This window comes from Alnus glutinosa, chromosome 4, assembly GCF_958979055.1.
Source record: "Alnus glutinosa chromosome 4, dhAlnGlut1.1, whole genome shotgun sequence".
Taxonomy (NCBI): Eukaryota; Viridiplantae; Streptophyta; class Magnoliopsida; order Fagales; family Betulaceae; genus Alnus; species Alnus glutinosa.
Genome location: NC_084889.1, coordinates 12,119,762 through 12,142,659, shown reverse-complemented (window position 1 = coordinate 12,142,659; position 22,898 = coordinate 12,119,762). Strand labels below are relative to the sequence as shown.

The window sequence follows — 22,898 nt, the reverse complement described above, 5'->3', positions numbered from 1 at the left end:
AAGTACACGAGGTTTAACTCTATTCACTACAACCATAGAATGTAACATCTTCTTTATTTATTTATTTCAATTCAATGGGAGTTAAACACCTACAGGTGGTTTAACTCAAAATCTCAAAATCAAACGGACCCTTTAGTTTTACAAATTATAACAGATGATACTTGTACACATCCAATAAACACCGAGAATGTTATTATTTTAACGGTGTACCACGTCAAACCACCTGAAATGACTAATAAATAAAAATAATAATTGAGAGGGTCGAGCCAGCCCCAATGTCCTTTGTTGGATAAGTTTAAGCACTCTCCCAATTCTTGCTTGCCTTTCAGAGTGTCGTATTCCTCACCTTCAATGACAACTATAATTGCTTAGGTGATTTTTTTAGGGTGGACAAAAGGCAATTTTAATTTTAACCTGAACTTAAAAAAACTACTATGGAGGAAGCTCCATGGCCCCATCTTCCCAATGGTTCATACTAAATATGTTAGTCATGTGTAGCAATTTCCATCATACGTAACACTCTGATTATAACCATAAGAAGCGCCGTGTATTATATTATTCTTTTCTTCTATTGAGATGCCAAATAAACGAAATTAATATTGGTAGGAACATTATACAAGAAATGTTGGTTTGAAATAGCAAAACGTAATTTTCCCCTGAAAACTTTTTACCGAGGACCACGGTTGCATTCGAGACCTAGGCAGGTTTAAGCCTAAACTAAATAATAATAATAATAATAATAATAATAATAATAATAATAATAAAAGGAAAAAAAAAATGAAAATGTTTACACCTGGACCTAAAAGAAACAAATAACTCACGTTTTCATTCCTTTCAACAAGTGAGATTTGTTAAATATTTCCCACGATTCTTACATATCTCACATCTGGACTTTCTCATCTTCCTCAATCCTACAACCCCTCATTTTTCATAGTGGAATCTTCTTCTTCTTCTTCTTCTTCTACTCAGAGTCAGAGTCCATGTTCCCCATCGCCTTTAACCCTCTTGGTCTCTGCGTCAAATACAGATAACTAATTTATTATATGTAAACGATTGATCACCAATAGAGAAAGAGAAATTTTGTGAAACTAATTCAGTGGCGCTTTTACGTACAGTAAAAACCCAAAAGCTAATAAGAAAAAAGGAGTTACTGTTGTAAAGCAAAATAAGGGGGTTAATAAACAGTACCTTCTTGGATATCTTCTTCTCCCTGACCTCGTATCTTTCCAGGGTCAGATCACACAACCATGCTCCTGGGCTGACTAGCTGTGAAACCAGTTACAACAAAGAAAACAAACTGAGAACACAGTAGATATTTACCACCCAATTCAATTCATTCAACAAAACCCAGAAGCAATTTTCTTTTCTTTTCTTTTTTTAATTTTTTAATAAATATTGATTCAATGATTTATAGATCAGGCTAATTGTATAAAAGTTGAATATGTAGCATTAATAATAATATGATGAGAGCTACATGTAGAGCCGCCAAGAAGACAAGAGGCAGGGACGAATGAATCTCGACGACGCAAAGTGATGAGGTAGGGCAAACCGTAATAAATCAAAGGTTTAGGGGCCCAAGTATAAACTTTGACGTGGGGAAGTTTGGCACTGGTCACTGGGCCCCATGACTTTCTTTTTTAAAATAAACCCGTTGCCCCTGCCAAAAGTCGCTCGTCTCGAACAATCGCGATTCACGACACATGTTTTTGTTAAGTCTTGTTTGGCCCACAAGTCCCATCCGCATATTTCAGTACACAAATGGGACCCTATCAATTCACATCAAACGGCTACGATTGCTCTAATGGCCATCTTCTTTAAGACCGTAATAAATCCGGTATTAAGTAAGAAAACGACGATAACAATTGTGAAAGAATAAAAAAAAAAAAATAGTAATAAAAATAGCGTTTTCATAACGCAATATGGATAGAAATAAACTCAATTTCCCCCCTTTAACCGTACCAAGCTGTAGGTGTCACAATAAGGTACGCATCCACGCCTTAACTGACACGCATTCACATCCCCACTTTTTCCTGCTATAATCTTGTCATCTCACACGCCTCTTGTCTTTACTAACCAAAGTAGATCCATAATTTAAAACTGCTAACAAATAGAATAATTCTATTTTATACACAGCCACCACCCAATTTGTCACGGACATCCGATTTCTGCTCCACAAACACTTCTTTCGCGTAAGTTGTGCAAAATTTGGACCTTTTCTTCGTCTACTAAAATTGGACTATCCTCTATAATAAAGATAAATGCTCAAAATATTAAATTGATATTAAGATGATGTAGAGTTTATTCATTGCATTCGTAACATTTTATTTTATTAATTATTTTGATCGACTCCAATAAATAATCTCTACATTATTTTATTATAAAAAATTTAATACCCAGAGCATTTCACGTAGATAAAACATCAAAACTACTTCCTAAAAAACAGTGACCCATTATTCAAAATCCAAGCTTGCAACGAAGATACCTTGCATCTTTTGCTCTACGTTTAGCATTTTAAGACTTTTTCTCCGTGTAAAATAACTTTTCTCCTAAGTATATGATATAATGATAATAACAAATAAATAAAAAAATTGGGGACTTCACTGCTATAAGATAAATTAAATTAAATTAAAGAAAAAAAAAAAGAAGAAGAGAGGATTAAAAGCTTACATTGAGGGTGCGCTGTATGAATTTGGCTCTCTTCTTGGGTCTCTGAGGAAGCTTAGACCCCTTGATGGCCATGAAATCCTCCTCTTTCTCCTTGTTGGTCAAAGCAATGACGAACTTCGGGGGCCACACCGGTAGCCCAGCCTCGCCGCTTCCGGACGATGACCCTCCCTTCTTGCTATCGTGCGCAGTCTCCGAAGATGCCGCTGACTTGTTGTTCTCATTGTGATGGTGGTGGTGGTTGCCGTTATTATTGGTATTGGTCCCTCTCTTATCGTGCGCACCCCTGTCCGGTGAAGCAATTCCCCTCACACCTCCGTTGCTTTGCCCTCTCATGGCACTGGATGTCTCCGAGTTCCTAATTAGGACCACACAACACAAAATAAGAACTACATATATTGTACCCTATTATCATACAAATAAATCATTGAGCACGAAATTTTGTTTTGTTTTAACTGGAAATTAGGTTGCGAGAAAATAAAAATTTGGAGTATAGTTATCCACAAATTACGAAATTGACCTTGGGATGATCTAGATCGGTGGGTAAGGGAGAAAGCAAGAAACGCGTCGGGTTTTGCCTAGAAAAAATAGTGTTGGTTTTTTGGCTTCTCTGGGGGACCTTTACGTCCCGCTTTTAAAAAAGGGAGTGGTTAATTGCTCTTCTTTAATGAAAAAGTCTAAGAGAATTGAGGGAGAAATGATTCAATAGGATACGCAGGGCTTTCCCTTTCCCAGGTTTTGAGCCGTTGGATTAAGGTTGCCTTTCCGGGCTACGTGTTGAAAAGTGGACTGGCATGTGGGATGGGGTGGGACCAGATTCCTATTTGGTTGTGTCATCCGACGGCTGGAAATGGGTGCCTGATAGAAAAGGATTTTTGGAGGACACGTAGAATCGAAACTGACCTTCCCATGTTTCCCACGAGTCCACGTCGCTACGCACACGCTGTTGGGCTTAGTGGATCAGATGCAGTGGAGATTGGATCAGGTGCGGTGAAGGATATATAAGCTTGCTACATTACAGCGCCTAGCTGGAGAAAATTCAAGGTAATTCAATAATGTTTTGCCTATTTAAAATTTACTTTACAACTTGCAAGTATCATGATTTGATTCATTCTTTTTATTCTCCTTTTATCTTTTTAAAATTGATATGACTTTAAAATTATCAAATCAAAATTTATGACATATATTTGAGTAATTTAATTTTTCAAATATTTTTTAAATTGAATTTAAATTCTACTCAAATTTTATTGTCTCAAGTTTTCAAACCATCTAAACATAATTTCAAAAATAAATTCTCTCAGTATTCAAAATTTTTCAAAAAAATAGACACCCAAACATCTCATAATAATCATCCTTTAATCTCAAAAAAAAAAAAAAAAAAATCAACTTTAAGAAGATAAAAAAATGAAGAAGAAAAAAAATAGTTCCTAAATTACTCAATTTTATAGATGTCCACTATTCCAACAACAGAGCAGAACCAGACAAAGGGATGGCTAATGGCAATTCCAATCATTTCAAACTAAACTAAATGCGCTAATAAAAGTAATAGATAATGTGAGAGTATTACAATTAAAAATAATTTAAAATTAATGCAAAAAACAAAAACAAAAACAAAAAAAATCACACGGAGTGTCGCTCATACAAGCAGCTAAGCACAAGACATTAACTTTTGTAATAATAAACAAATCAAATAAGGAAAGAAAGAAAAATATAAACAAGTCAATTTTCATAAACAAAATACGATTAAAACACGAGACAAATTTGCCGCAAATTTACCGAAAGAATTAAATACGGCAAAATGACGTGTTATCATGAATCGAAAACCTGGGGCTCTGACAGTGACAGGCTAAGTGAAAAAGAAATTAAATCTTCCTTTATTAAAGTTTGCTCTTATTTTAGACAATAAGCTGCCGCCGACCTGAGGATTTGAGAGTGCACAAAAAACAAAGCCTCATGATGCATCAATGCCATCATGCATCCAGCCCAAATGTAGCATTGAAGTTCAAATTCAATGTAGCATTATTTTAAGTCGGTCAAACTCACTTTAACTACGCTGAAATTTCAAGTCACCACAAAACAGCCAGGCCCACATCTTAGCTTCCTTAAGAATGAGCCCATTAAAGGGAAATACATGTTTTTCATAAATTCCATCATAGTCACAAACCACCCATCGGATCACATCACATGACGCTCACTCTAAGATTCAATTATATAATAGTTATATAGGTGTTTAATAAATAGAATTACTCATTAAAAAAAAAAAAAAAAAAAAAGAGCAAATAGTTGGCCCACGCGCCATACATCTAGACGCCAGACACACTGCAAACGACGACTTCAAAGTTCAAACAACCAACCACCCCGCTAGACAACCAAATTTTCCGCAATTCAGCGTAGCGTGGCGCACACGCGCCGCAACTACCATAGAAAAATATTCACACTTAAATAAAAAAAAAAACTGAGAGGTTTTGTATAATGTACCTGAGAATTCGCTGAGATGGCGGTGGCGGTGGCGGAGGCGAAGACGGTCGCTGACGCAGATTCAAATACCCATTACTATGATTAGCGCTAGTGGGCTGATTGGACGAGTCCTTATCTACTCTCACGACCCTCCGGTCCACCCGAACCGTGTTCCTGTGGACCGGGGCGGCCGAGTCGTTGTTGTTGTCCCTGACCTGGACCTTCATGCACCTGAGCCGCTTCCGGTTTCCCCACCGCAACACGAAATCTGACGACGTCGTTTGTCTGATGGTCTCGGAGCCAGCTCTCAGCAACAACGATGCATCCGATCCTCCTATGGTAGTCTCTCTACCGTTGGTATTGTTTACGTTGGCATTAGTAATGTTGTTGCTCCTCAGAGAGTCCTTATCCATCTAGTTTTGTTAGTGTACACAGCTGTCCCATCCCATAGAAGTTAATTAGTAATTACCGAGGTTAATTTCATATATAACCCAAAGGGTAACTTCTAATTAAAACGGAACGAGCACCGAAGAGGCAAGGCAAAATTTGGCTTTGGATATGGCTACTCAGCAACTTCCACGAAATCAAACCCTCCCCACCAAAAAATATAATAATAATAATAATAAATTAAAAAAAAAAAAAAAATAACAGAGATCGAAGGGCGAAGATTGTGGAAGAAGTGCATCGGACGGTCCAGGATTTATGAAAAAATATGGTGGAAATTTCGCGCTTGGGTGAGATGTCATCATATGGAGATGGAAGTGGATGATGAGGAAATGGCGACTATGGGGATCTTCCGGGTGATAATGACCACAAACCGTTAACTGTAGGTGTGAAAACAGAGCCAGCGAGATCTTTCATCGCAGCTGTGTTTGGCTGCTAAGAAATGCAGGAAAATCTTAAGAACCAGCACTCAATTGCAGCCTAATCAAAGAAGTGGCTAGTTTTGGAATTTCCTACATCAAAACGAACGAGGAAAGAAGATTCAAATTCTCCTATCCTCTCTTTTCCTCAGAATTCTCGGAAACCAAAAGTAGGGTCATTGGTTCATAAATTGCAGCAACAATTCAGACGCCATCAAATGAAAGCTCGAAGAAAAACATTCACAGTAGAAAGAGAAGAATTTTAACGCCGAAGCCGTTTCCTTTACGTTGCAAAAAAATCAGGGGATGAAAACAGCAAATTAAGAGGAAAAAAAACCCACTAATGCTGAGTAGTTGCACGAACGGAAATTTCTTGGGAAGGCCATAGACGAAAGGAAACTTCCAATTCCGGACTTTTCAGAGATAAAACAACCAAAAAATGGCAATAATGCGCACCTATAGTCGCAGAGAGAGAGAGAGAGAGGTTTAGAGAAGAAAAGTCATGGAAATGAACGCATTACCTGAGAATTTCAACTCTGTTTCAAAAAATGAAAGTCTGCGAATCGGAATCACTTTCCGAGAGCTTCGATGCCTGCAGAATACAAAGAACCAAAGAAAAGCAGTGTTTGGTTATAGGGATTCAAAACCGATTTGCCCGTATAAAAGCACCCAAGAACCAACATCAAATTCCTAAGCTCAATTTGAAAACCGGTACTTGGTCTTCAATTTAGATAATGATTTCTCACCTGTATTACTCAGATTCTGCCACAATCACCACAGGGAATTTACAAAAAGAGTTTTCCTCTCTTTCAGTCTTCAAACTACCTAGAATGCAAATTTATGACCGGTATTCAACAAAATGATGACATTTCAGAGCCTAAATCTTCAAATCCCATGTAACAATCCAATCTCAGGCCGATAATTATCCGTATATTTTCATTGAAAGGTTCCAGATTCCTTCTAAAAACTGCACAAATCTCACGGAAATGTACCTGTAAAACAGAAATTGAACACAAACAAAGTTATCTCAGATGATAAATCGCACAAAAACATGAAGGAAATCAAGCTCTGCTTCGAATTGCAAACCTAAAAACTCGAAAATTCTCGACCTCCTCTGTGTTATCTTCAATGAAACTAACCCAATCTTCGCAATCAGCTACGGAAATCAAAACCGAATCCACTTAGAATTCCTTCCGAGGGACCCCGTTCTGAGCTCTTCAAATGTTATCTGTACAACAAAAAAGAGTTATTCTTTGAAGACTGACTCCACCAAAGCGCTGTAAAACTGATCTCTTCGCTCAATTATAAACCTCTCTCTCTTCACATCTCCAGATCCTCAACCTTATATAGTACCGCTCTCATCAATTCTCTCCGGAATTCGCCGGTTTGGTATCTAAGAAGACGATAGAAAGCCAAAGAAAATTCGGAGAGAAAATCAGAGAGAACGACCAAAATTACAGAGAGCTTCTTCCTCTTCTTCTCCTTCTGATAAACGAAACGCTCTCAGTTTTTTATACCTCCTCCTCCCACTCTCCGTCACACTTCAACCGTCCAACGCTGAGCTTTCCTGACCGTCCATCAATAATCGCAGGGCTCTCCTCTCTCCTCTACTAAACCGTCGAGTCCGTTTCCTATAAATCTATAATCCCCGTTACGGGCCTTACGGCGTTTCCCAAACCTCCTTCGCCCTAAAATTTAGTCTCACGGCGTCAATCAAACTAACGGAACCTTTAACGCTGGCTGCTTCTCCTACAAGAATTTCATTTTATTATTTTTTATTTTATTAGTTATTTCTCGCGACCGGTGTGTTTGGGAATCAATCGTGGGACTGAAGTGTGTTAACTATGGTAAGCTAATCTAACCATGGTTGGTTAAAAGATGTTAGACGGTTTCGCAATGTCTGCTACTCTATCGGAGAATTGGGCTTACTACAGCCGCGAGAATCCAAATGTTTGTTTCGATTTAGAGGGGTAAGATTAAACAATAATATAGAATAAAAGTTAATTAAAAATATTAAAGAAATATAATTAACTAAATAAATAATTCAACAAAATTTAATTATTGTTTAAAACATAAATGTTTTTTATAATTTATTTTGTCACGCCTAACATTAATTTATTCAGTTGCTCTCGACAAGTCTTCATATTTTAAAATTGCTGCGAGATTTTTTTCATTTCTAATAATCTTAAATATATCATTCTCAATGTACATAACCAAACAATCATTAATTCACTAATCTCTCATTCGGTTACGTAAATGATTTTTATGCTCCTTTTGTTTCGGCGTAAATTGATTTTAGAAAAATGATTTCGGCATTTTACGGTGTTTGGTAGGGGAGAAAATAATAGTCAACGAAAATCATTTTTAGTTTGACCTTAAAAGCTTTTTTAATTTTTGAAAAACGATTTACGGTTTTAAAAACCGTAAATTGTTTTCCGAAATTAAGCTCTTCATCTTTGCACGCACATTTGATATCCGATTGCTGGAATCCGGCAAGGGTCGATCTTCAGAATCCAGCGGCGCCGAAATTAGTCGACATCCGATCACCGTCGCCGGATGTCAGCAGATCAGATTCCGGCCGAAACGGCCAAAATCTGACCATGGTCAAAAGCCGGCCAGATCTGGCCAAAATGGTAAGGACCCAGCTGAATCTAGCCAAAATGGCCCGGATCAAGCGGGATTTGACCGGGTCCGGAGGATCCCAGCCAGGATCCGGCCATATCCGACTAAACATGCTTGCCGGAATCCGGCAATGGCAACCGGACGTTGCCAAATTTCCAGCAACAGTTGCATTTTCACTTTACGTAATTTTTTCGTGCGAGCCAAACGCCTAAAAATATTTTCGAGAATATCATTTTTAAAAAAAATGATTTCGTATAAAATATTTTACGACAGAAATCATTTTACGTCGAAACAAACGGAATATTAATAATTTTCATTGCCGAAAATGATCTTTCAACAATAGCTATCACAACTGGTATAATCAAAGATAATGTCACCAATGAATAAACCAATAAATACACAATATTCTTTTTCATTTATACCAGCTTTTCAGCAAACTGCCTAATCTCTCAGTGCTGCAAATTTTTCACTATAATGCATGCCAATGATATATATTTTAAGTTAGTTATCAAAGGTAATGAGTTGAATTGCTTAAAAATCATTCAAATAAAATTGAACAAAACAATTTCTCCTTGTTAAAAGCAGAAAATGAGTCACCTGAATTCAAGCACGCAACATAATGTAATAATTCAAAATCCATCTTATCAAAACGATTGTTAAATTCCTCGAGTTGCATGTTAGTAATAATATAATAAAGCTCCACACGGTAATGATGTGAATTTTTCATGCTTTGAGCCTTTTATCGTGACCACAATTGGTACATATCATCTATATTGGGACAACAATACTATTTTTGACACAAAATACATAAACTTCTTCAAATCAAAAGTTTCACACATCTTCTCTCATAGCTGTAAAACACTGCTTTGAAAGTTCAACCAACCTCATTGCATTCAGAATATCTTGGTATTTTCGTTGTAATGCTTGAGATAACTCATATACAACCCCCAAAACATTTTTCATCAATTGTAAATTGAAAGCAAATTCAAAAGTTTGGAGCGACAAAATTAGTATATTTGCTTATGCTCTCTGTTCAGAATTTTAAACCATATTCTACAATATATTCAATTGCATCGATAGCCAAAAAAAAAAAAATGTGAATAACACTAACAAGTTTACCATAATGAGAATTCCAACACGTATCTCCAAGTCTCTTTAGATTCATTTTCTTGATTCAAGCCACGACTAGTAGAAATTTTATTATTTCGTAGTATTTCCACAGCTTCAACAGTTCATTTTTCATAATGCATAATGCTTTTATGGATTAAACATTAAAAATCATAATGCTCCAAAAACATTAAAAATGCTATCAATCAAGTTAAATTCTAATTTGGGTGTGATTTTAAGCAACAACAACTAAAGTTAATTAAAGCTGATGTGCACAACAATGAACATAATAAACAGATGAATTATCGTTCAAAATAAGTATTTTAAGTCCATTCAACTCACTTCACATATTGCTAGCAAGCTTCATTGTATCATTTTCCTCACAATCTGCTAATACTTAACACATGCTTGCTAAGTACTGACTCAATTGTCATCGTCAATACTGTAGCTATGGTATTGCTAATATTTGTAATATCTTTAAAATGTTAAGTCACATAACCCCACTTATTTACATAATGCAAAATGATTACCAATTGTTCTTTAACAGTATATCATGGTAGCGACAATAATCAAGTTTGACATGCAATGAAATCAGATTATGAGCTCAATCTGGTGATAGCGACAAAATAGTGGCTAAGGGTGATGGCCGAAGACGTTGCTGGAGATGATGGCAGCTAGTGACAACGACTGGAGATGGTGGCAACCAACAACGGTGGTCGAAGAAGGGTCAAAAACTGGGCCAACAACAATTGGCTGATAATGGGCCAAACAACTTGGACCAAAAATAGGCCAAAAAGGGCCATTAAATGGACCTAAAATAGGCATGGGGCAACAACAAAATCAATAATAAGCCAAACAACTATGCCAAAAGATGGGCCGAAGAATAGGGCCAACAATGGACCGAAAATAGGCCTAGGTCAACAACATGACAACAATAGGTCAAATAACTAGGTCAGCAAATGGCCAAAATATGGGCTAACGTGAGCCAAATATAGGCCACTTGGGCCTCTCTTTTTTTCAACCGATTTGTTTTCTCGGTTTCTCCAATTTTTTTAGTAGGAGTTAAACGGCATATCGCTTATTGGTTGAACCATCTATACAACATGTAGTTTAGAATAGAGAAGGATGAAGCATCCATCGTGCGGCGGCATGTGGAGGAGTATAAGGTGCGTGGCATGTCTGGCAGAAGCTTTTGGTGGCGCGTGTGGACACATGAGACTCTCGATTTGGTTGATTTCTGTGGGGTTGTGCAGATCGGCCAATGAGCTTTTGATTGGCAGACCATCATTGTTAAAGAATAATATTTCTTGATCATTTTAGGTCAATGAGGCTTCAAGCATCCAAAATAAAATGACATAGTGTTGGTACGTTTATGTTAATTGGCTACATTCTAGTTGGCAAAGACGCTTCCATAGCAAAGACATCGTAATTTCAAATGAACATTGCAGAATATTAATTCCAATATGGAAATGATTGATCAAGGCATGAATCTGCATAGAATATTCCTAAGATGGCAATTTCCTATTGAATGAAAGATTCTGGAGACTTTACAGTTCAGAAAGTTAATTTTTCCCTACAGCCCGTCCAGACGCCAAGATGCTAAAGTCCGGACGTCTAGCTCAGAAACTCAGAGTCCTATGAAGGTCTAAACATCTTAGCGGACGCGAACTATAGAAAGCATTCTTCTGCAAGAAGTCTGGACGGTTCAGCAGACGTGAGCCACAGAGAGCACCCATCTGCAAGAAGGTCCGGACGCTGATGCAATGACTGCGGACGAAGGAAATACTTTATGCAACCGTCTGGACGCTAGGGTTGCAAGTCTGGACGCGCTTTAGTGATTTCATGAAGTTTTAGTTACAGGTCCAGACACTAGAAGCCAAGTCTGGACGCTGCCTATGCAAGTTCGAGTTTGAGTCTAATTAGAATTTCTGAAGCCTATTTAAAGAGGCTCATAGGCTGTGTAAATTGTAATTGTAAGAATTCAATGTAGAATTCTAGTGTGCTAAGAGAGGGTGTTTATGCAAAAATTGTTAAATGTTCTAACTCTCTTAGAGTTTTATTTGGTGTTGTATTATTCAACCGTTTGAAATCTAACTTAGAGATGAGTTCTAAGTTAAAGGGATCTATTGAAGAACTCTCAAGACAAGAGGTTTGGTTGAAAGACGTTCACGTATAGGTACGTGTTATAATTCAATGTACGACTACTTCAAAAGGATTTGTGAGTATTACTATATTATAACTAGCTATTTATTCTTAATAGTGAATTTTTTGGGTTTAACAGTCCTGGAGTGGTTTTTCTCTTTGGTACAAAGAGTTTTCATTTCATAACTAAAATATCTGTATCTATCTCTTTATAGCTTGACAGATTTCGGTTGCATATTTATTTACCGTTGATAATTTAGGAGTCATCATTTTTCACATAGCATTCCTGATAGAAAATTACAATTTCTTAGAAAACCAAAAACAAAAGGTTAGTCAAGTTCTTTTTCCCAATGATGAATTTATTTTTTTCGTCTGAATATTTAGGAGATAAGACCATTCTAATGCTTCACTTTTCCATGCATAAACTGGAATGTATATAAATATGGATGGGATACGCCCAATACACATTAGAAACTGATCATTGCTTATGAATAAAGACTGTTTCGACATAAAAACACAATGATTGAAATTTGAAATAGTGGATGTAATATTTTTTATATTACATCGACTAATCATTGCTTATGAATAAAGACTGTTTTGCAAAGGGAGAACAAAAAATTTGTTTTTAAAATACAATACTGCCCCAAATAATAGTTTACATATTCCTTACTCAAAAAAAAAATTAAAAAAAAAATACAGTTTACATGTTCCAAAGTTTGAATGCTATTATGAACAAAGAATATATAAAAAAAAAAAAAAAAAAAAAAAAAAGTATAAGAGCATAAGAGTATTTCTAGTAGCCTCATCAAATTTTACTCATTAAAGTAGTTAAAAATCACTTTTCTCTATTCTGGTGAGCCATTTTTTTAAAACTCTCTCAGGAGCCTCACCATTTTAACTATTTACTATCACTATTCCATTTAAATAATATTTTTTTATTCTTTCTCTATTTAATCTTTTTACAAAGAATCCTTCATGTCCATGAAATAAGGACATTATCGTGTGAGAGAGATGAGAGATGGGAGAAGAAAATGAGAGAAAAAAGGAAAAAAGTGTGCTAATCATGTGAGAGAAATGTGAAACAAAATTGGTGAGTGAATATTACTCATCAGAATTTGTGAGTAATTTTACTCATCAAAATTTTTTTGTTAAAATGGTGAGGCTGCTGGGAGTGGTTTTTTAATGTTTTCATTAAATTTACTCACCAAAATAACTAAAAAGCTATTTTGACGAGGCTATTAAGAAAGAGAAAAAAAAAATGTGTAAAATGAATTTATGAAATCTGCCTTTTATAGAACCATAAAAGCAGTTTATGATTGTTGAAATAATAGTTTATTACTGTTAAAATAGGAATGTTGGGAAACGGTTATTTATGTAACATTTGAAAAAAAAAAAAAAAAATTATTTTTAGTTTTACTTTTTTTAATTATATTCAATTCAATTTACATTACCAAACATCTTTTTATAATTTTTTTTAGATTTTTTAGACCATTCAAATATAGGTGCAGAAAAATAAATTTTTTCAGTATTCATAATTTTTAATATAGTAAAAAGTAATATAATATAATTAAAAAAAAAAAAAAAACCGCACACCCAAATTAATCCTTAAAATTTTCAAATAGAAGGAAAAAGACTATACTCATTTTTTAGGAAATAATTCAACATAATATTGTGAGAATGTAGTCCATAACAAGGTGATTTTGAAAAATAAAAAGAAGAGAAAAGACCAGGAAAAACAAGAAATCATTTCTGTATAAATGAAAGGATTTTTCCCCTGATCAGGTAGGCTGTCTTTTAGTTAACTTGGCCCAAACAGTGTCCTGTTTTAGTGGATTCTTTTTCCATTTTATTTTCCTTCTTTTTTATTTTTTATTTTTTTAAAAAAGGTAGTATTCTCCTTAAGAAATAAGATACTGATTTAGGGTATCGATTGATGTGCATATAATGGGTCATGGTACCATGGTTTTAGTGGGGATGGGGCACACACGTGCCCAGACTTCTGTGCCTGTCATTGCAAAAACCAATAAAGACGTTGAGAATGTCTTGTATATGAATGCTCGTACACGAACACTCGAATCAGCGAATTGTGAGGTGTCATGTCGTTATTCGCTCAGATTCTCTTAACCTTTATGGACAGCATTCCCTAGGACTGCAGACTTCTATTACATTTACATTTTATTTTATTTTTTTATTATTATTTTTTTATTTTTTTCATTTCTTTGTTCGGACGTAGCAGACCAATTCAATAGACAATAATTAGAAAGATGAGCAATCGCCTGGCGAAAAGAAAGGGAACAAAAAAATCTGTTTTTTTTTTTTTTTTAATGAAAAAAAAAATTATACGATATTTTTATTTTATTGGAAAAGAATTACACAGGCTTGAGCTGAGAGAAGCCCTATGAGTTACTGAAACGACGGCAAAGAGCGCGTTTCAATCTTCCCAGTAGAGGGAGCAAAAAAAGGGGCTTTGCCCCCCATTAATTTCAAAAAGATATATTTATTTTTCATCTGAAAATATGTTTATCAATGTTTTAAGGAGTATTTTTGACATTCTAAAAATAATCCACGATTATCAAAATATTAATTCCAGAGTCAGTAAATAAACATACAAACATCAACTATAAGCAACTAAAGTGTAAATTTTCAAACATATATTGTTTAAGTTATGGGGTAAATGTATATTATTATTATTCAAATAAAAATAATAAATAATTATTCGAATTTAAAATCTCAGTGGCCAAATCATTTTTAGGATCACGTTAATTTCAAGAGAAAATGCTATATGAGAGTCGGATTTGGACCTGAAAATAACGTCCCTTTAGGGGTAATACAGGAGTTGAAGCTCAATCAACCCCAAGTCAACCATTTAATGACATGAAGTATTTTAAATGACTAATTTTTTTTTTTTTAAGTGACTGCCTAAAACATGTCATGTCAGCCAGTAATTGTATGATAAATTGATGTAAATAGTAGCATGACTCATCTTTGAACACACTGCAAATATGGAGAGCAGCCGCTCAAGGTACACAGTAAAATCGGATGCATGTTCATAAAACCATAACAAGCACTGTCATATTACTTACAATTAAAGCATGTATTTCAATACAGCTTAGTCCATTAGAGGGAACTTCATTTCTATAATATTTACAGAGGAAATCATAGGAACCATCTTCACAATATATAAATATAGAGAACCGCATATCAAGTGGTCTTTCAAGTTGCAGATTATGCTTCAATCATGCACTGAATCCCTTCTGCAGGGAGCTCCAAGGCCCAGAAGGCACGCTGACACAAGCTTGAGCAGATGCCTCAGCCATCTGCTCCTTCTTAATCCCAGCGTTACAGAAGTTGGCAAAGGACCTCATGTGTTTCATCCCGTATTGTGATAGGGATCCACAATGTGTCTCAAAACTCCTCACCTACACAGATCATAGATAACACCATTAACTCATACATGTCACAGCCAGAGAACAACTACTAGTAATTTAAGTTAAAATCCTCCAAGTCAACAGTCCCACAGATATTGACGCTTTCGTTTTTATTTTAGATTTGGCTTAAGTGCGGTAAAAAAACTACAACAGTTCACAGATTTACTTCCAAGTTTTTCACGAGAAAGGGAGAGAGAGTGGAGTTAGATTTGAACCGTCGAAAAAACTACAAGCTGTAACTTTTTTTTTTTTTTTTTACAGTACCTAAGCCAAATCCGATCTGCTATTAGTGGATCCGGCTTATTTTTGCTTGAGACAAATGGACAGGAATAAAAAAGTGTTTAAAGACTCTATAAAGGACAGGCTGAGGATTGGTGACATTACCAGTGTCTTAAGGCAGTCCCAATCATCAACAAGTGGTTCCCCAGCAGGTCGAACAATGTTGAGCACCTCTGAACCTTTCTCGATTCCAAATAGGAGCTTCCCGATAAGTTTCATGCTCTGATCTACATGCATTCTATGTGACATTGCTTCAAAAAACTGCTTCTGAGCTTCTACTTTCCTTGAAGAGCCTTCTGGAGCCTTGCGGAACTGCAAACGAATTTAGAAAGAGAAGGCTGAGTCATAGAGGCCAAAATTAAAGGCTGGCAGCCTCCAAGCAAAAAATGTTTGGGTTACCAAAATATAATCTAGAGCTCCTTATATTTACAGCTAGAGCATGCGAATTTCACATCAAGAAAGAAAGGCTACATCTGTTGACCCATGTTCCTTATAATCAAGCGCTCCTTGTGTTATTGTGAGTTATGGGCAAAAGCAATAGAGAAATTCTCATAAAAGAGTTGGGGAACAAACCTTATCCCAGAAATGGACGAGATCGGCATCTCGCTGGTTGGTGGCAGCTTTTGTAGTTGGCCTCAAGAAGTTCTCATCCACAAAAGTGTAGTTGTCATTTGCAGGATTTGTACCCATATACAGGTCAAGATTGTTCTTGTTAAGACCTATATCACCATATTGCATGACATGAGAGCCAGCATAAGCAGAATTGTCATTTGCTGTCCTCGATTTGACCTGTGAATTCCAACATAAGGAAATCATACAATGCTATTAGCAATTAATAAGGCCATAGACGGCATCTAGATGCTTTTGATACAACAGACCCTTGAAAACACACATTTCTTGACCTTATAACCTTATATTTGCCCATTTTAGACTAAAATAGCTTTTAAGTGCATGGTAATATCATTGGAAAAGAGACCCAGTGATTTCTTGTTCCGCCCCCCACCCAATCAATTTATAATGTCTATAACAATGAAGTTGGTTCTCACCAGTTCATACTGCTGGCGCAAAGTTTCTGTCTGCAGATTGTGTACGTCACTGATCACAAACTAAAGACTGTTAAAACTTGAACAAAAAAGTATAAATTGAACATTATCAATTGTATAATAATATCATTGACCGAGATGGTATAGATTTCAGCTAACATCAGTTCACCTTTAAAGGTTTCTATTTCTGACATTTTTCAATTTTTGAGAGGTCAGTGCATGTGCAAAATCTACTCAACCAAGTAAATCGCCATCAGTTTGGTGATACTTGTACAAATATATAGTTGAGAGTACTCCTAGAACCTGATATTTACAGGCTGCTTTTGTTTCCCTTCTCCTATGACATGAATTTTCTAAACACATGTTTTGCGTACCTGTCTTCCATCCAAGCAACACTATACAAGTCACCCAAACAGGTTTCATATTCTGGGGGAGGACTAGGATACTCTCCAGGGCAATAAGTTCCCCAACTGCTCTCTTCAGCATTTGCTGCTGTTGTTGCATAGATATTCAAACCTTCTGGAAGAAGACCCTCAAAGATGCTTCCAGACTCACACGCTTCAAGATAAAATACCTACAATTTTACAAAGTAGTCAGCTAACAATTAAAATCCGACCAAAATGTAAAATGCCTCAAGCAAAGGACGGTTCAGCTAGTAACATACCAAGCTTTTATAGGTCCCAGATGCGTGCTTCTTCTTCAAGACTTCTATTAGGTCTCCAGCATAGAGGTAAGGACTGGTAGGCATCCCTGACAACAAATTACAATACGGATAAGAGAATATAAAATTCATCCGTAATCAAGTCTTCTACAATGAAATAACAGTCTGAATAGCATTCATAACCTAATTGGACCAAAATGTATTTGAGAAACTGAAATTAGTTCCTTGAGTTAACTTTTAAACTAGTGTAAGCCCTGACCAACTGCTTGGAAACATGAGTGGTCTGAACTACATCAGGTTGGACTACTCAAGAGATTCCAAGGCTTATAGTAGAGACTGGCCTTGTAATATTGTGGCCAATTTCAAAAGGAATGGTAATTAATACATTCAGGGGAGAGTGGTATTGAAAGTTTTACTGCTTAATAGATCCTTCTCCAGATGTAATTCCGCAAAAATTCTGAGGACAAAATTAGTGATTGAGGGTGCACATCATATAACTTGTTTAGTTCCCAAAATGATAGAGGACAAAAGAAAATACAGATTTAAAATCTTACACCTATATAAGATAGCCTCACTATCTTGTTTAGTCAGTGCCAAAATTTTCTTTCTTTCCTTCTCTCTTGCCAGCGGCATAATGTACAATATAAGCCAAGAAAAAAATAAAAGAAAAAAGAAAAAAAGAAAACCTTGAATTTAGGGGCCAGAACTCTTTGAAAGAACCACGGTTCCTCTACAACTAGGTGGGTAATATAATTTGAAAGAGTACTACTATATGCAAGACTCCAATCCCCCTAAATGTGACATGACTTTTAAAATCATCACTGGATCAAAATTCAATAGGAGGGAGATAGCAGTCTTGCACATATCATTACTCATTTTGAAATATCATCAAATCATTAGAGACAATGTTCATAAGTCATATTTATACACCAACAAAAATATGTTTTCACATGGGAACCCATGCTTCATAGCTTTAGGCTGAGGCTAGATGTTTTCTCAAAAACTTTGGGCCCATTTCGTAAAATTTTCAAAAACCTTTTTCACTTCTCAAATGCTGAAAATTCTTTCCCAATATTAGTTAACCAAACAAATTTTCAGATGTGGCCCCCCGCCACCAACACACTTTTAAACAAATTACAAAACTCAAAATAGTTCTCAAAAAATAAAACACAAAATAAAAACAACTAATTTTTTTTAAAAAAAAAAAAAGCTACAGTGGTTCTGCCGCGGGGCCGCCAAGCAGATCTGGGGCCACCCTGGGGCTGCCAAAGAGAGATCAGGCAGCTGCTGCTGCTGCCTGAAATGGCAGCCAGCGGCAGAAATTTTTTACCACTTTTTTATTATTTTTTGTAAATATATTTTTTAATTTTTTTTTAAAACCCAAAACACTTCTCAAAATTTTATCATACACAAAGACTCCACATTCAACACTTCTTTGAATGTGGCCCCCACCAAATCAAATCTCAATTCTCATTTTCAAAACTCACTTTACCAGATTTACCATTTCTTTCTATTGTCTTTTGTGCGTGTTTTGAGAAAGGGAGGGGGGGGGGGGGGGGGGGGGGGTGTTGTTTGAATTTGCACAAACCAAGAGATGAAGCCATAAAACAATCAATAGGAAATCAACAGAGGAGTTAGTGTTTTACTATCAGTCACAAGTTTCATATTGGGCAAAGTACTCATACTGGAAATTATGATTGAGGATTACTCTATCAACCACAATCTACTTCGCGGATGCCTCTTGAATTTTTTTTTTTTAAATACAACAAGAGTTCAGCCTCTTCCAACGAATTAGTAAATTGGCAGGATTTGTTCTTCTTTTATATTTTTGTTTTTACATAACAACAAACATAGCTGAGATGACCCGAGGGAAATAGCTAATTTATTTATGGTTATATTAAGAAAGAAATTCTTAAACCTATTATATCGAGCAAAGCGAATGAAGTTGAGGCCTCTAATCCAACTCCATAACTGCTGCATCTATCAGCAGCTAGATCTATGGCTTGCCCTATCTAGTAAGCCACACCAGCTTAGCGACTTCTAACCCTAACAAATGAGAACTGAGCCATTGGGTGAATTTGTGCAACCAACACAAGCAAGCTACAAAATTTTATGAGAAATATATTTCTCAGAGAACCACTAACCAAGCACTCCAGGGCCCCCATGGTCACTATAGTATATGAAAATATGATCGTTGGGACCGCTATCCACAACCTTCCCACTGCCTCCTGTAAGAGCAGTTCTATTTCCAAGGATAACGGCCAAAATGTTGCCAACAGTAACATCTTCCCCAGTATAATCCTGCCACATGAAAATCCACCACATGAGGCGACATTATCAGCAGTAGGTTAAGACCATAAGGAAAGAAATCTGACCTTTGGCACTCCTTGATACACATCACTGCCATGTGGGCTGTTAATGATAACTCCAGGCCTAGGGTTCTCTTCATTGAAAGCAATGTCATCATACATGAAAACAATAATGTTTTCATCTTTCAATCCACCTTTCCTCAAGAGTTGATAGGCATGACAAATATCAGCCTGGGAATAATTAGAAATAGGGAAAGAAAAAAAAAAGAAAAAAAGGGTTAACAACTCAAACAATAAAATCACAAGTACAAACAAGGAACAAGGTTTCTCACTCAAATCTTAATAGTACACCAGCATTACGAAACATTCATGATATGAAAACCAATGAGAAATGGATCGTATTACTTTATACATTCATTAAACTAGTCAACATAACAGTACTATGCTACCAAGCATATTATTTTCTTTTCCCATGTCAAGATGAATCTTCTTTCTCCACCTTGTAATATACATTTTCCTTCATTAATGCAATATTTGTATTCCCTAGAACAACAAAAAAAATGGGATGATTCAAGTTGAAGCACGTCACAACAGGATTTAACATAAAAAGTCCCACAGAGAGTCAAAAATGGGGAAAAAAGAGCTAAGAATAATTGTGGGGAACCATGTGAGAGCTAAACATGGAAGTTAAGAGATGTTGAATCAATATTATCGAAGTGTACCACAAAGTGGTCCGTCCAACTCAAAATATCAAATTGCCAAGCAGTGGCGAAGGGAGTGGGGGCTGCAGGGTGCTTCCCCCTCAAGCTTCTGAAGCCCTCAAGTACAGTTAGACTCTAAATTATCATTTCAAGATTGGCCTTTGTCATATTTTTTTTATTCATTTCCTCCTTTATTTGTGTTAATTTTATGAGACAAATATTCCACTCTATTATTTTTTCACTTGATTATCTTTTTTGTTTGTGTTCTTACTTCTCAAACTCATTAATTTAATAAATTACAATCTATTAACGATCATATTATGTGCATTAGTTTATGACTTAATACATATAGGATGAAAGTTAATCAACACTTAATAAGCACTTGTGACATTCTTTCGTGGAATGGGATTAATAATATAAGAACAATACAAAATGTAATCTGGTGATGACTCAAGACCCTTGGGTCTCATTCTTTCATGTCCCACACTTGGCTCCTATGTAACATAGCCCATATTGCTTTCACGTACCTACAGAAAGTAAGCCAGACCCTCGAATATATACATATAAATAGCCATGGCTCCCCTTAAGAAAAAATTCCTGGCTCTGACACTGCTGCTAAGCTCCCATTATGTGTCTGTGAAGGTCAATTCAATTTTCAGCGCTATAAGAATGATTGGAGCAATACAAGGTCCTTCTCAATACAAATTTATAATCCTATGCCAAAACCAAAAGATTCTTACTAAAACTGTGATAAAACCAGGTTTAGTTTGGGATGAGAATCCACTAAAATACTTCTTCTAACAATATTGGAAGTCTTGAACGTTGAATTCCCACAGAATTTTACCACTTTAGGCCATCGTGTAGTGCGTACAAATAATGAATCCATAATCATCATTGGGTTCTTAAAGAACAATCTCACAAATAGAAATCTGAAAACAAGGACAAAATCCAGCTATTTGGAATTGGAGAAAATAAACTGGCGTAAAGCAAAAGGGGAATTTCTCGTACTTTTTGACACCACAAGAGCACCAAACGAGGTTCTTAAAAATCAAATCAACTACGAATAAAAAACACGAGCAACAAACTCTCAAGACATAGTTCGTAGCCAACCGAAAGAAATCTCAAATTCTTCACTTCAAAAAAAAAAAAAAAAAAAACCAAATTTCTCAGCTATTTTGTTCAAAGGAAAATAAATTCAGGCATGAACTCACAAGGAAATTAACAAATAAAAACCCAAAAAAAAAAAAAATCAAAAGCCAACAAGGGTGAAGAAAAAAAGAAATCAGAAAAGTATAGAAGTTACATTTTTGTTTTCTAGTCAAGTATACAGATTAAATACTTGTGAATAAACAAGTTGAGAAAGATGAGTAAAACATGATCGAAGTTCAAAACGTTTGAAATAATTGAAACTGGAAAGGTAAAATTATTACCTGATGCCTGTAATTCCAGTAGCCATTAGATCCGGCAATCAGAACCGCCCATCTGGTACCCGATGTCTCGTCATCGTTATCAAGAACATTCCCACCATCTCTGCCGAAGAATCTCGAAGCTTCTGAGGGCAACCGGATATAGTCTCTACTGGCCAAGGCCGACCCGGAGAGGCCAAGGAGGAGGACGACGACGACGACGGAGGGCATGAGAGTCATGGTGGTGAGCTGGGGCTCTTTCTGATTGGTTGGAGCTGCCTAAATTGAGAGAGTCAGGGAGATATATCCTGACAGAGTGATGCTCTCGATGATTGACTTGGGGTGGAGCCCATGAGCTTGGGGTTTGATTGCATCTCGGCCATACACGTCATTGTTGGTCTTGGGAATTTTGGCTCGAGTGTGATGCAGGGTTAAGATGAGACGGGTGGGGCCGACAGCCTCGTATCCATCGGATGACATTGTTGTGTCTTGGCCGTAGATCATGGACGTATCGTCTACAAATACAAAACTGCCCTCTGAAGATTTTATCGTCTCCTTGTTTATTGGATGACATCCAGCAGTCCACGTGTCCATGGTGCGCATCTAGCGGTTGATCCTATTTGCTTTTGAGGGTGTAGATGTAGCAGGGAAGAGAGGCTATACGCTATGGGGAGTGATTGTTGTACACCAAGTGTACAACAATCATACAACACCCCTTCATAAGGGGTGGGCTCCATACACTGTGAGACTCACCCCTTATGAAGGGGTATTGTATGATTGTTGTACACTTGGTGTACAACTATCATTATTCATACGCTATTGGATTGGATGGTTTACGTTGTGGGGTTGGGGGGGGGGGGGGGGGCCACCGTGGTTTACTTTTTTAAGCACTTAAGCTATGCTTGTTAATTGGCTGCACGCTTCTACCTGCTTGTTAAAGAAAAGGAAAAAATACCAATAAAGCTTGTTAATTGGCTGCACGCTTCTACCTGTTCTGTTTGTTAAAGAAAAGGAAAAATTACATTATTGGTTTACATCGTTGAATTAAATTACAAACCATTCATTTTGATATTTAAATAAATTTAGAGGTCTATATGGTTGATATAATTTACAAGCTGCTTTCTATTTGTTTCGGCGTAAAATGATTTCAACATTTTCTAGTGTTTAATGAGAGTGAAAATAATAATTAACCGAAAAATTATTTCTGTTTGACCAA

The 22,898-nt window shown here is 36.3% G+C and overlaps 2 protein-coding genes across 3 annotated transcripts; both read right to left on the bottom strand.

The window, feature by feature from the left end:
- Positions 1 to 800: 800 nt before the first annotated feature.
- Positions 801 to 7,534, bottom strand: LOC133865939 (uncharacterized). Of its 2 annotated transcripts, XM_062302466.1 has the most exons (8): positions 7,295 to 7,534; positions 7,071 to 7,212; positions 6,731 to 6,976; positions 6,506 to 6,576; positions 5,143 to 5,556; positions 2,668 to 3,022; positions 1,189 to 1,266; positions 801 to 1,012 (listed from the first exon to the last, which is right to left on the bottom strand). In XM_062302466.1, the coding sequence occupies exons 5-8, from the start codon at positions 5,532 to 5,534 to the stop codon at positions 962 to 964; spliced, it is 876 nt and encodes a 291-aa protein (XP_062158450.1). In that variant the 5' UTR covers positions 5,535 to 5,556; positions 6,506 to 6,576; positions 6,731 to 6,976; positions 7,071 to 7,212; positions 7,295 to 7,534; the 3' UTR covers positions 801 to 961. The 2 variants fall into 2 exon arrangements, with proteins under 2 accessions (XP_062158450.1, XP_062158449.1); XM_062302465.1 differs by having other exon boundaries at positions 7,071 to 7,534.
- Positions 7,535 to 14,878: 7,344 nt separating this feature from the next.
- Positions 14,879 to 21,973, bottom strand: LOC133865729 (vacuolar-processing enzyme-like). The gene is made up of 9 exons (XM_062302178.1): positions 21,707 to 21,973; positions 19,642 to 19,806; positions 19,411 to 19,567; positions 17,270 to 17,355; positions 16,980 to 17,179; positions 16,609 to 16,657; positions 16,136 to 16,351; positions 15,668 to 15,874; positions 14,879 to 15,274 (listed from the first exon to the last, which is right to left on the bottom strand). The coding sequence occupies exons 1-9, from the start codon at positions 21,920 to 21,922 to the stop codon at positions 15,092 to 15,094; spliced, it is 1,479 nt and encodes a 492-aa protein (XP_062158162.1). The 5' UTR covers positions 21,923 to 21,973; the 3' UTR covers positions 14,879 to 15,091.
- Between the last annotated feature and the right edge of the window lie 925 nt (positions 21,974 to 22,898).